The sequence below is a fragment of the Anser brachyrhynchus genome (assembly GCF_964034855.1).
Source record: "Anser brachyrhynchus genome assembly, chromosome: 18".
Classification (NCBI taxonomy): domain Eukaryota; kingdom Metazoa; phylum Chordata; class Aves; order Anseriformes; family Anatidae; genus Anser; species Anser brachyrhynchus.
In genome coordinates, this window is record NC_137711.1 from 9,544,310 (window position 1) to 9,559,082 (window position 14,773).

The following is a 14,773-nucleotide window of genomic DNA, read 5'->3' on the forward strand; positions in this document are numbered from 1 at the left end:
TTTTTACTGGTGGGAAATGCTTGATATTTATGGAAGAAACATAGAAGTGGTGGAGTACAACTGAAATGAGAATAGCTATTTGTGTATATTTATTATAGTATTATTAATAAATGACTTTTTAATAATCTTTTAAGAATGTTTGCTACATAGTAAGGAAAGAACTTACTGATATGTTTAGTGAACTTGTTAAAATTAAATATTGCATATTTCTCTTGAGAATAGTTTGGGAGTCAAATGATTGTTTTTCTATTTAAAATACAATAAAGTCATGGAAGAAAAGTAACTTGTAGCATGATTAGGAAACCAGACTTAAAAATTTTGTATACCTTTACAGATCTGTAACATACTATTTCAATGAAAAATCATTGGAGGGACTGAAGCAAATCCATCAAGAGGTTTGTAGGAAGTATAAATGTATCTTGTAACGTGGTATGTTGTATTATTTTTAAACAAACATTTGTAATTAGGACAGTTGTTCTCCACCCTCCTTTTCCACTTGCCAAAAGTAAACAATCTCCCAAATATGAATTTGGACACGCTCTAGCAGATTGTTTGACAAGTATTGTGGACCATGTCTCTTACTTCACAATAATTTTGTATTTGGTCCCTTCCTGTTCTGCCAGCTTCTTAGCTAAGGCACTTACTCTATCAGTTACACTTCTGAAGTATTGCCTGGTGTTTTGTTTTGTTTGTGTTTTTTTTTTTTTTCCTTCTGTTCCTTCTTCCTTTCTGTACATGTTGATCGGCCTTGCAGATGGATGGTATGGCTGTTCCCTTAATGTGACTATGCTCAGGAGAGATCTATTCAGTCTATTTGTTCTCTGTCCTTTATATTCTGTTTTTGGGTTGGTTTTGCTTGTTTGTTTTTTAAAGCATAGTTTTAGTGCTAAACTCTTGCATCCATAATTTACCTGTTTATAGACTTCAGAAGTCACATTCTGGATTTCAGCTGATACATTGTCTTTATCTAGGACGTCTTTATGATAGGACAAATGAAGTCTTGTCCTGCTCATAAAAATTTAAAGCACTTGTACAAAGATAATTTTGCTGAACTTGTCCCTTTAGTCTTAAATCATATATGTTGTTGGTTTTTAATTCTGGTTCCTATTTCTTCACCTTGTGGAATAGACGGTTCTTCAGCATTCAGGCTCCTGCTCTTTTTTTGCGGTGTCTGTAGTCCCTCAGTCCCAGTTCTGACTGACTAAAGCTGTCAGGCTTCACCAGTTACCCATTAGGCTTTAAGTCTGTTGGTGCTTGTTAAATTCTGTGCTGCTGCTACAAGTTGAAAAGGCATCCTTGTCCTTGTTTAACTTTCTTGTGTTGAAATGCCTGTAGGCTTAGTCAGCACTATCTGTTCTGTTACAGTGGCCTTAATTTGTTATGATATTTTCCAATTTCTGCTCTTGTCTGTTTATAATTAATCTGCAAAGTTTTGATGTAAGCTCTTTTTAAAAATCTATTCTTTCAGGTTTTACTACAGCTAAATTTGATAATCTCTGATTTTTGAAGATGGTATACTGTAATGCTAACAATGAGACAATGCAGTCACAATTGAACTTAAAGTTTTTTTTCTGTTCAACCTGTAGCTAACAGATACTCTTGAGTTTTTAGTCAACACAATATACGGTTATTCTAAAAGGGACAACTGTGGAAAGCAAATGTATTTTAAAAAGCAGAACTAGCTTGCAGAGTATGTGCAGGAGTTGCTAGGATTTGAAATGAAGAAACCGAGTGCTTTATGAATGTGTTAAATGGGTTTCCTTTGAATGTAAAATTTGGTTGGATATAGTCTTAATGTGTCATTGGAAATAGTTGTTTCATAAAACTGTGTACTTTAAAAATATTTTTACTTTGATTTTTATTTTTAAAATAATCCCAAGTGCTGTGTAGCACACAGTGTGTAGACATTGCATGCGAGGACGAAAAATGAAAACACTTATTTCAAGAGAACTTTCTTAATACTGGTGTGTTTTTTCCTCAGCTTTGCAGTCGACAGTTGTACAGGTAAGAAAATAGACTAAAAAATTATTTTCTGTATTGGAAAGTATCAGTAGAAATAATGAGAAAAGTAGCATCTAGGGGCTTTTTTTGGTTTGTGCAAATTAGTTATACATACCATAGACTGCCAGGCTAGCACAGTTCATCAGAATGCAAGCGCATGCATTCTTTTGGCTTTGTCTACCTATTATGGAGACCAAGGCCATTTTAAAATGGTTGTGGTGTTAGAGAGTGCGACTTACAGGCATGTTAGACTAATGGGAAAGTGGTAAGTACTGGTCGCAATGTTGTGACAGAGTTAAGGAAGGGAAAGAATGTGGAACGGAACATGATCGCTAATCCATGGCTTCAGCAGTATGTAAAGGATTTCTTTCCTGTTATTCACCTGTACTATAGTACTTGTACGGTTCAAATAGCTCTGCAGAAATAACCTTTCAGTACAAACTTACTGTCTTTTTTTTTTTTTTAAAGGAGCTTCTAGCTAAATTCTAGAATTACTTTCTCCATGCTGTGTAATGACTAGGCCAGAAGTATTACAAAAGATTCAATACAATTTTTTAATTCTTGAGCCAAAGAAAATGAAAATGAGTTTTCCCCGAGTTGTTTTTCAACTTGTTCCTATTTATTGAAGCTTCCAGGAAATAAAGGGAGCTTGCCTAAGTAACTGTTAAGTAAATGTGAATTAAAACTGGTATGTGACTTCAGGGTTTGTTCCTAAATTTAAGGAAATCAAAACATAATTAATGACTTGTATTCCATAATGATTGTATATGCGAATTAGTTTTTTTCTTTAACTGACAAATTGTGTGGGCTTTTAGGCAGTTATCTAGTTCACTTCTTTGCACATGATGTATCTGGAAACTGTAGAATCTTAAGTAGTTGTTTTTTTTGTGTAATTATAATCTATGCTTTAAATAATTTTATGTAAGATTTTGTATCCTCAGTCTTCCTGAAAAAAAATATTAATGTTTGCTTTTTGAGGCGTATATGTACTGATGTGAAACTTCCATTCCAAGGTTAGCTTGTTCTGGAGGATACTTTTAATGCTGATACTGTATATTAGTGTCTTTGTGGGTGGCTGTCTTGGCTCCCATAAATTCTTTAATGTCAGGGTGGAGCTTGGGTGTAATTTGTTTTTGTCATAATGTGCACTTCTTGCACTTAATGGTATTTATAAGATGCCTACAGAAATGTTTTCATCCTAGATAAGACTTCTAATTCAACTCCAAGCAAATTGATTCATTGCTGTTTACTCTAATACTTAGGCAGAGACAGAGATGTCTACTGTAATCCATATTTTACAATATTGGTATGCATAAAATGTTTTAAAATTGGACAAGAAAAATAAACTAGGTTATAAAAACAAAACAGCAATTTGAGTATTGCTAGGCAAGCATTTAGTGAAACAAGCCAAACTTGTTCTGTGATGAGTAATTGTTGCACATAATATTCCAAAGATTTCCATTTGAGAAATTGCTACCGGGAATTTTCAGTGTAATAATGTCTTGAAGGAATGTTGAAAACCTATGTGTTTTATTTGTGTTTCTAGTTTTTAAACTCCTGAAATGAAAAAGGTCTGGTCACTTGTCTCAACTGAGTGTTAGATATTTCACTTTCACTTCTGGCAACAAAACAGCTATCTTCTTCTGTACTAAATGGATTTTAATGTGTTGATCAAGCTGTTTTCATAACCTACTTTGGTCTATGAGACAGAAAAGGAAGTAAACTGTTAAAAGTTCTGTTATTTTTATGGAAGTTGTAATTTATATGTTTTGAACTGCGAAATGGGCTGTGATGACCTTAATTGCCTAACTCAGGATTCCACTGAATATCGAAGTAACTCAAGCCAAAAAAGTTAACGCCACAGTGCTGTAATGGAGACCTGCACGTAACTATCCATCTTACTTTGTTTAGCAGCTCTGGTAATTTCTTTAACCTGATTTGGAGCGAAGTCCATGAATTATCCTTCAGACAGGACACAGGCAAAGCTTTGAGTTTCCCTGTACAGTCTCTCAATTTTGAGAACATTTGAAGTAATCAAATTTGTTTATGCTAATTGCAGAAACTCCTGTCTTCTACTTTATTAGCATCTTTGAAAAATGTTAGTGTCTTTTCGTCTTCCTGTATAAAAGCTTTTCTGGACCTAACGTAGTATGCTGAAAAAGGAGAATGCAAGTCCAGGCACATCCAGCATGTACTTCCTTTCATTAGTTCTGTTTCTGACACATTTGATGCACTGGTTTGTCTTGAGGAGCTGGTTGGTTTAAGCATTTGCATGTGCACTTCCAGCTGAGTATTGCCTGATTTTCTGTATTAAATGGTCAGTAATTATGGCAAGTCAGTGAAGCCATGCAAAACATACCAGTTCAACAGAGTGTTTGTCAGTTTTGTGCTTTATGGGCTATATTATAGAGTTATTAAAAAAAAAAAAGCTCATATCTTATTTGCTTTAAACATTATTTTTATACATAAAAAACTTGACACAAAAATGTGGCATGTGTTGTCAAAAGCTGTCTTACTTGGGATAGGAAGTCAGTCTGCCAGTTTAAACAGTTAATGATCAGTCTGATTTCGTATACCGCTACTTCCATTGAACCAGCATTGAACCTTTTTTGTAGTATGCACACTTCTGTAATGCACCTAAGACCTTGTGCTAATTTTCAGCATTGAAAAATCCTCAAGAAAAATTTATTTTTTTAATAGTAGTTCTGTTCAGATTCTTTAAAATGTGTCATCTGATACAGGATTCTTGACTGTACATTCACCTGAATAATGTTGAGATTTTTTTTCCTTTCTTGTAGCCAGTTCTGAGTCTGGTAATACAGGTCTTAATGCACAGAGTTGGGTAACGAGATAATTTAGGGATGGATATGGAAGTGCTACAGACACAGACTGCGCTTCTTCCAGGTGGTTGCATGGCACTTCTGTATTTCAGCAAATGTTCTCTTACTGGGCCTTCAGGGTTCCCATCAGAGGAGAATACGACAGGAAGCACAGCGTTTGGTAGCAACACCCACATGGGATGATTCAGTTGGTGCAATGTGCTGCACGCTGAGTTTTGCTCTGATCTCATTCTTTTAACATACGGAGAGACGGGCTGCATGTATTACAGTCAGCTATGTGAGAGGAGCGATTTTCGATTTTTAAAAGAGCAGCCAGTTTAAGTTGGACAGCCATCTTCAGAGTTTCAGCTTTTCCAAAAGAGTAAGGTAGCCTGTAGGTGTTGACAGGTACTAGGCAAAAGACAAACTTCTCATTTCAAAGACCCCTAAGTTTGCAGCAGATCGTGATGGTTTCAGGGCAATGTGTTTCTTGGCAGTCATTTATGTAAAAGAGATTTTTAGGCATATAAACTTAATCAGCAAATAATTCCAGCCTTGCAACAAAGTTCATCTTAAAAATAATTTTGAGTTTAAATTATTTTTTGCATCTGGTAACATGGTGGTTCTAGGAGTTTGTGCTCTAGGTACCATTGCAAAAAATAAAATGATTACTTACAACTGCTTTTTTGTTTGTTTGTTTTTAACTGACACGTGGCTGGTGGTGCTATGCTTTATACTCAGGCCAGCTTTAAAGGTTTGGATAGAGCAATGAAATATTTGAGAGTGGGAGGGAAGGTCACGTAAAAAGGAATTAAGAGACATTTACTGCTATTTGCCGGATGATCCAGTGCTCAGCTTTTTTTGTTGCAAAATGACGCTTTGTACTATATAGTTTCATGTACTTGAAAGAGCTGTAAGGTGAAATTCTTTTGCCTCTAACTGAAGGCACTGGGAAAACTCTTATTCCACAGAGCCAGGATTTCACATGCAGTATTCTAGTGTTAGAATACAATAAAAAAAAATGTGTATGCCCAGCATATGAATTTACAGTAACCTAAAAATAGGTGCTTCTAAGGTTAGTATTGTTTAATTTCTGCATCTGTAGGGGATGACAATAGCAGCTTTATTAAATACATGGATTTTTATTTATTTATCTGTGCTTAAGGGTATCACTTGCTGCCTCTGTGTACCTCGTTATAAAGACATTTTGTACTTTCAAAGCCCTGTAAATTTATAAACTGAGCCTTTAAGATACCTCAATTCTGTGTGGGACAAATTGTTCCCATGGAAAATAATCAGTTACTATTCATATGGAGATGAAAATACTTCGGCAAGTGTTCTTAGCTTTCTGGAAATTGAGTATTTGCAATTGAATCACTTCAGATATTTGAGTAATTTTAACTTCAGATTCAGATGTTTATGAAAACATAGATGCTATTCACTCCAAACTCCTTCAGTTAATGCTGTTTTTATAATCTTAAAGATTAATTCTGAACTTGTCCCGAAAATCAAGTTTTAAATAATAATTGAAAACAGCACCATTGATTCTGATTTGGGCCTGCATAATTTTACAATATATACTGGTATACGTAGATCAGCAGTCTTAATCCATTGGCTGTACAAGGGATTGTGTGTTTTGATTGTTTTCCATGAATTGATTGTAATGAATTCTAAAACGTTTCTAGTAGAGAGGCATTGCTGTGGAACTGCGCATAGGAAGCAATGCTTAGGAGCTAATGGAACCTGGGCACTGCATCAGTCAATTTACAAATTGAATTAGTAATTAAACCATGAAACAGGTACATCTAAGAATGTGATGTAACTTGTGGATGTGTCTTTGGAATAAAAAAAGAGAGAATACTGACTGTACAGCAAAATTCAGAATCTCTGAATTAGGTAGATCTCTATCTTTTTAATTTAGTGAAATACTACACAGCGAGATAAAGTTAATAGAGAGATGCACATCATGTTTGACAAAGTAAACACTGACTGGGGAAAGATCTAGGGTTATGGCTGAATTCTCAGTTCTAAAAGTTCTAAAATAAATGTGAGTTGTGGAAAAGGAAACAAAAATAGATATGTTGACAGCCATACTGTGCTGTGTGGACAGGACGTGACTTGAAAAGTTTTGCAGAGAAGAACACCCAGGATCACAGTGCCTTCGAAGATAGATTTGATTATAGTTTCTCTGTTACGTGGAAATCTTACTGTGCAAGCCTGTGTCATTGTTCTTCGTTCTTCCACAGGGACAACAACCCTCAGTGAAGCTCTAAACTCTGAAATTAAATTAAGCTGATGTAATACCAAAGGAAGGGATAGCTGTCAAATTATTAGCATAAGAGTAGCTTTGAGTGGCCTGACTTCCTTATTGGCAGTCTGTAGAAGTGGAGAAGAGCAGCCTTTATGACTCAGTTCTTGCTTTGTAGTTAGAACAGAAGTCCATATCTGAATCCTTGCATCAGCAGACTCTGTTGCACACCAAAGAAGCTTACAAGATGATTATTTTATACTCATTTACAGTAAGACAACAGACAAAAGGCAAGGAATGGGTGAGGTACAAAACGAAGGGAAACGAAACACTGAAGAGGAAGCAGGCCGTACCACATCATTCTTCTATTTTTTGCCACTGTATCAACTCCTTACATCTGTTCTTTGTTTTCTAATTTAAATTTTTTAAAAGTTGGAGAGCAGACAGCATGGCAGGAAGATGGGATAGATAATACAAAGAAACTACCACTATGGGGATGTGGAATCCGTGCTTTCTTCCGATAAACTGAGCTGTAGATAATTGCATAGAGCTTAACGAATTGATTGTCAAAAGCAAAAATTTCTCAATTAAAGGAACTGCTGATCCATGGCAAATGAGAATATTGTGGAGTTGGCAGCTCTGCGTTACCTGAAAAAACAATGAAAATGTTGAGCAGCCAGAAACCCAAGTGCATGTAACAGGAGGCACCTACTTGTATGGAATGGAAAAACTTGTTTAAAATGTTTAGGCTTTTGAAGCTCGTATAAAAGGATAAATTGGAGAACAAAGTTATAATAGTTGTTAGGGTTGCTAAGTTTGCCTTGTGAGCACAGCTACTAATTTTATTGTGGGGAGGTTGGAGGGAAGAAAAGGGTTCTATAAAAAAAAATAATAATATAAACAAAAAGCCTTTGTTGTTCCTCCCCCTTGCTGGGAGTTTCTGCCAGAGCAGGGCCGTACAAACAGGTGATTAAGGGTTTGGCACACCTCAGGGAGGAAATGTTCTAGCAGAAGTGAAGGGAGACAAGAATGAGGAGCCAAGGGAGGAAATATCCAAAGGAAGGGCAGGGGTCAAAGGTTCAGAATATGGGAAAACGATGCCACGGAGGGTGACACTGAGCAGAACAACTCCGAGCAATGCTCACGGTGCCTTGGGGATACCCAGGGAACCAACAGACATTGTTCAGTGGTGTGAGGAGACAAGTCTCTGCCCAAAGATGTGAGAGGCTGCAGAATGGAAACAGGCCCTGCAATTTCCAGGATGCTTCTCCCTGTCTGCTTTCTCTTCATGGTGTCAAACGTTCTCTTAACCCGGTGCCGTCAGTGGCCAGGTTAATGTTCAGACAGGACACTGGGCTAGATAGGCCTCAGGTCTGAGCTGGTAAGACCGTTCTTAGGTAACACACGTTCTTTTCAGGAAGGTCTTAAACATCTTAAGCCACTTACTTCTTTCTCCTTTCTGATGTGTTGGATTTTTTTTTACCACCTTTCTTGTGGTGATGAATGCAAAATCAGCTCTGAGAGGTCTTTAGCAAGGAAGAGGAGGGTGAAGAGAGAAGGTTAAGAAACTTTGAAAGGAAAGTGAACCAGTTAATGTTTGTGAAAATGGGAACTGGTAAGTGAAGTTTCCATTTAATGTTCCAGAGGTAGAGGTTTTGTTAAAACATTGCATGTAATTGCCTTTCAGTTGTGCAAGTCAGAAGCTCACAGAAGCTGTAGGACTGAAAAATCCTGTGGCAAGTTCCGCAGGTTTCTAATGCTTCTAAGGCGAGTAAAAAGAAAAGAATGAACCTGACAGTCTCTTATTATCCACATTAATATTAGAAAGATTGGGTCTGCATTCCTTGGAAGAAGAAAGTTAAATATTCAGAAAGGTTTTGTATAAATCATGCTGAGGTCAAGAAAACAGTTAATTTAAAAAGAAGTATTCTAGCATTGGTCAGGTACAAAAGATGAAGGTACGTTGTGAACTGCTTTCATTCTAAAATGGCTGAGTCTTATTTTTGCATTGGGCAGTGCACTCGGATTGCTTGTGATAGGTTATGCTCTGATGCCTCTGTTTCTGCTTTGCAGGGGTTTAGGTGGAGAACTGATGAGACCAGCGGGTAAGTATCATGGCTGGGATGTGAAGGCAGAACTTGCAGTAATGAATTCTTCTGTTTACTTTTTTCAGTTTGTTTTACATACATTGCATTGAATGCATAAATAGAGCATGCACAGTAATTAAAAATACAAAGTTTGAAAGCTAATCGAAAGTCAGGTATGCCAGAACATTGTTTGCCAGCACATTTGTGAATAACCGTGTTTGTGTAAGAGTTGAAGGTAGTTCTTGGTTTTATGTCAGACACTCTTTGCACAGAACTAACTTTCTTCAGGGCTGAATTGGCTTCCTTCCCTCATATATACTCATATACTCCAGCTCCTCTCCAGAAGAGATGTGATCTCTTCATTAAGGCAGATGTGATCATGTAACTAATCAATTATCATAATATGTGTGTGTGCAAAGGTGAAGAATAAAGACCATATAAACAACAGTTCATGGAAAGGGTTGTGTTATATAAATAATGGTGACTTCATGTGGATTTCAATGACCATTATGTACTAAAACACTGTAAAAAGTAAGGGCAGTGCAGGAAAGAGGTAGCTTGGGTATCCAGAAAGCGATGTCAAACTTAGTTTCCTGTTCATAGGTTGAATAAAGGAAGCGCTGGATAGCAGATTCTGGCTTTGGATGACTTAATTCACATCTTCGAAGTTAGTGGGTAAAGAAGCTTCAGTATCAAGTCAAATAGGAGGGGTGGAGGGGCAAAGGGATCTCTGCATCTTTGAATAAGTTTACAGATGTGACACAGTAACACAAGCTGAAAGAATAGTTATTTACATCTACTGGTTTTTATAATGTGTTTCAGCTGTTAAGCAGCTGAATATTTCACAGTATTTGAGAAGTAAAAATGGCAGTGTTTTGGCATGATATAGCTGTGTAGGTGGAATAAGGGAAGAATTAAAAGTGTTCCACAAATTGCATGCATGTCTAATGAAGATGATGGTCTCAACCACAATAGAGCATAAAAGAAGCACAGAGAACTGAGGAGGAACCCTAAGAGACTTGGGTTTAGTCACATTGTACTTAATCTGTCTGTGAATAAATATCAGAACAAAGAAGCTGACATGCAATATTGAATGGAGTCGGAGCATGGGGAGTCTGTGAGACATTACCATAGTGAAGACTGAATTGGAGAGTAGGTTTGGAGCCCAGTAAGTTGGTTATAAATGAAGATTATGGTGAACAGTGTACAGAGCCTGGAGTAAGATTCAAAGATAAAGTTGTGGGAGGAAAGCAAAACAAGAAGGTGGCATTACATAGTAGCTTGTTCTGTCCTCTCCACCAACTCTAAAGCAGTCAGATAATCATTCTATACTGATCTGTGTCTTATTTTAACTGATCACCAGGAGGTGAGTGATAGTGTGCTCTCTGAGCACTGAGTTCTCATTTGAGCAGTGCTGTTGATCTGCTGCATAGCAAAAGTTTGCAATGTTTTCCGTGTTAATCTCTATTCCCCCAAACATCTTTAAAACACGCACACAAAAAATACTATTCTGCAAATGTTTTTTGTAAGTTCAGAACTCATTTAAGTGTACAGATGTAAAATAATAAAGCAATGTTAGTTCTTACATCCTTTTCTTGTATTCCGAATATCAAAGGAAAGAAAGCTCCATCCAGTTTGGTAGCTCCTTGCTCTGTGTAGTAAACAGATCACTGCTTCACTCTGTGAAGGTTTAAAAATGCTGTTAAGTAGGAAAACCGTTCACATATTATAATGATTTTTGTGTGTCTTTTTTGTTTGGTTGTTTTTGTTTGGTTGTTTGTTTTTAGTGGTTGTAGTATTAAAACTGTCCAAGTTGTAGTATTGTAGTTAGTAAGCTGTTGCCATTTTCAAACTGGTATAGGAACACAAGGCTAACCAATGGGTACATACGGACCTGAAATGGCTGGGGGGAAAGAATCCATACCAGAAAGCAATGCCTTTGCATGAATGATGGGACTAGCTCATGCCAGAGAGCAATTACTGCATGGTAGCTATTTTATATGTAAGAATCTCCAGTACGATTTCCTTTCAGTTTCTTCTTTGACGTATCTTGGACTTCTCTTTGCAAATTTTGTTCAATTTAAAATTAATGCGTATGTAACTTGATGTGTCTGTATCTTTAAAGTAGCTGCAATTTGTCATTTTTTTGTATTTATCTGTTTGTCAAATTTATTTTTACAGTCTGCACTTTAATTGAAAAGTTGTCACTATCAAAAATGCCATTTAGAGGAGATCCAATAATTGGTATGTGGTATTTTAAATAACCTTTCCTTATCTCAGTAGTTATCATCAAGCTATAATACATCAGTGAATTATGTTTTTCAAAGGAGCAATGAGGATCAGCAAGGTTGGGTGGCCTAACAAATATCAAAATTTCAAAAAGATACACAAATACTGCAACCAATGGTAATGTTATTAGAAGATTTGTTTTGTTTGCAATTTTTTTTTCCTGTTAAGTTTTCAGTATGACCAGAATCAATGTTTGCACTGTGTACTTTGTTAAACAAACCAGAGTAGCTGTACTGGCTAAGAGTCACAACCTTGTTTATTTTGGAAAACCAAGGAAATAAGTAAATACGTATAATTGCTGGTCTTTGCAGAATAGGAGAGAAAATGCTGAAGTTTAGAAAGGAAGAAAGATAATACCGTGTATGTTCCTTACTGTTTCAGAGGGCTGGCAGTGGTTAATAAATGACAGTCTAAGAAGTCTCCCTCTTGTTTCAAGCACTGCACGACAGCATATAAAGGTACAGTAGTTCTTCCTTCTCCAAAATTCAAAGGGGACTTTTTGTTTAATGCTTGAATATTTACCACAAAGGTTGTTCTCGTGTGCGTATTTAAACAAATTGACAGTCACTGGCATTGATAATGGGCTGGCAGTGAGGAGTCGCTGATGGTTGCTTGAAGCTGCTTGCTGTCTGCCATATGGTTACATTGATTATAAATTCTATATAATTTATATAGAATAATTTTGTTTTGTTTTGTATATTACAATTATAATTCATGTTATTGTTAAGCTGCCCAATGCCATTTTTATATAAATATGAAGTTTTTAAATCTTACACTTCCTTTCTCAAAATGTATACCATGGATCAAATGTCTATTTTAGCCACTCTATAATATTAAAGAAATCTACTGAATAATAATATATGTATCTGTAATATGTGTAAGATATGTTGATTGTAGTACTTTTGAATGGTTTCAGAGAACTTTTGTGAGAAGAAAAAAGCATCTCTGGATAGTGTCCTCAGGCCTGATATACTGAGGGAGTGTTACAGTGAGAAAATCTGTGTGAATTAACAAGTTACTTGGGACAGTGTGCCTAAATTATCAATTGAACTGTTACAAATCCTTTTAATATGCTCTTGAGCTACTCTATTTCTGAATTTTAAATCCATTGATGGATATATTTCAGGCTTTTTTATGTACATGGTCTTAACAACTCCAGTTATTTGCCTTAATTTTCCTGAGTAATAATATGTATGTTTACTATGTTTACCACTCTTAAAGGTTCTTCTAAATTAAAAAGATAACTTTAATCTGCTCTGTTAGAGTTTATAGCTGTCGCAGAGACTATTTGAATATGCTTTGTTCATTTTGTTAATTTCTTAAAATAAGATAAAAAGTCATTGCAGGTATTTGGTAGCATGTTTTTGAAAGCTTCCTCAGAAGATAGAGTAGACTAGAATGTATCCAAATCACTGAAGAAGATTAAAAGATAAAATTTGAATTCTTGGACTATTCTTTTAGTATTTGCAATTTATTCAAAGAATCATATGTCTTATAACTGGAACTTCTAAATTTAGCCTAGGAAAATTCATTATAGACTGTAGAGAATTTTGACTTGTTTGGTTAACATTAATTAACATTAATCAAAGTGTGTTTAATGAATGTCAATTCTCAGTTATTTCAATATATATTTTAGAGAGAAACAATTTTAAGGGCAGTGCGTGAGACATTGAAAAGTCGTTTTTTTTCTAACATGAAGTACACTCTTGTACTATAACTTCATGCCTTTAAGGTGAAAACTGTTCTGTTTAGAAAGTGAGGGACCTACAGTAATTAGACAATTCTCTGTATTTTGCTGGTATAATGCTTGTGGTAGTTGAAATATTATTTAGATGAATGCAGTTTCTCTTTCAAGTCCTTGATTTTACATAGAGAACGAGTCTGAGGTGTCTTTGAGAACAGAATTAAGAAACTGTATGGGACTCTTGTGTATATCATTTAAGTTTTTCTTGTATCCCAAGAATATGGATATTAATAAGTATCATTGCTATTAATATGTAAAATGGCAAAGTAAATGGCAGTAGCTGAAGGGAATATTTTTTTTTAATCTACTCTCTTTCTTCTTAACCTTTTAACTCTAAGCACAGTTATCATAAAGTATGTTAATATAGTAAATGCATTAAGTTCACAATTTTGCCTTTGTTACAGGAATCTGCAGTCTCTGCACTGGCTGCATTGTGTAATGAGTATTACATCAATGAAAAGGGAGAAGCCGATCCAGCTCTACAGGGTAATAATGATTCATATTTACAGCAGAGGTAGAAAATACTGGGCTGGACCTAACTTGCACTTTGGAGGTATTGGATAAAGTGGGGTGGGGAGAGCATTGGTAATTTTAAAGGACCTTCAAATGCTTCAGGAAAGAATGATAAAACCAACTGGAAGTCTAGAAAATGCCTTAGGGTTTTGCTTGTTTTAGACTGGAGGTGAACAAGCGCTTTTCTATTTCCTGCTGCGAAACAAAGAGTATAGACAATGGGATTGAGTGCATCCTCAGCAGGTTTGCAGGTGACACCAAGCTGAGTGGTGCAGTTGACACACAGAAGGAAGGGATGCCATCCCAAGGGACCTGGACAAGCTTGAGAAGTGGGCCTATGTGAACCTTGTTCAACAACGCCAAGTGCGAGGTGCTGCACCTGGGTCGGGTCAGAGATAAGAAGAGAAGGCTCACAAAGACACACAGTTCTTCTAACTGTGTATATGAAGGATAGGATTAGGATTTGGCTAAGTAGTATAGCAGTAGGCTTAAACTTTTTATGGGTATATGAATTAACACGTTTTTCATTCTGGTTTTCATGCGCCTTGCTTTCTTTCAAGTATCAAATTGTATTGTGCCCATTAGAGACAGATCACTGGATTATATATATTAGCTTTAAGAATAACAGCACTTACGTTCTTGTGTTTTTAAATGTTACAGTGAAATTATATATACTTTACAAAACAATGGTTTATTTTTATTTTTTTGTCATTCCTAAGTCATGTATCATGCCTAAGCCAGGTAACGGAATACCTTCTTATTTACTTCCATTATGGTAGTACTAAGAATGAGCTAGATACCTATCACATACAGAGTAACGTGCAATACATGCCCTAAAGAAGTTATAGCTGATATATAAAAGCAGCCTATTTTTAGCCTTGATTTTTAAATCTTTATATATTGATAAATCTCTATGTTCTTGTTTAGAGAAAAAAAAAAAAGAAAAAAAAAGCCCTTTACTTCATGCAGGTTTAGTGCTGCATGCCTGCTTTTTTTTTAAAAAAAATTATTTATTTATTTATTTTGTTAGCAGCATGAACAGGTATAATGTGGTACAGAAGGAGATTTTTTT

At 35.8% G+C, this 14,773-nt stretch overlaps 1 protein-coding gene across 1 annotated transcript in view; it reads left to right on the plus strand.

Annotated features, from left to right (window-relative positions):
• Positions 1 to 14,773, plus strand: part of TBCD (tubulin folding cofactor D) — a 128,602-nt gene that overhangs the window by 78,778 nt on the left and 35,051 nt on the right. Inside the window, exons 22-27 of the mRNA XM_080560657.1 lie at positions 335 to 395; positions 1,982 to 2,004; positions 9,142 to 9,173; positions 11,337 to 11,399; positions 11,826 to 11,902; positions 13,593 to 13,674. Coding sequence (XP_080416783.1) covers positions 335 to 395; positions 1,982 to 2,004; positions 9,142 to 9,173; positions 11,337 to 11,399; positions 11,826 to 11,902; positions 13,593 to 13,674 — 338 coding nt within the window. The remainder of the gene's footprint in view (positions 1 to 334; positions 396 to 1,981; positions 2,005 to 9,141; positions 9,174 to 11,336; positions 11,400 to 11,825; positions 11,903 to 13,592; positions 13,675 to 14,773) is intronic.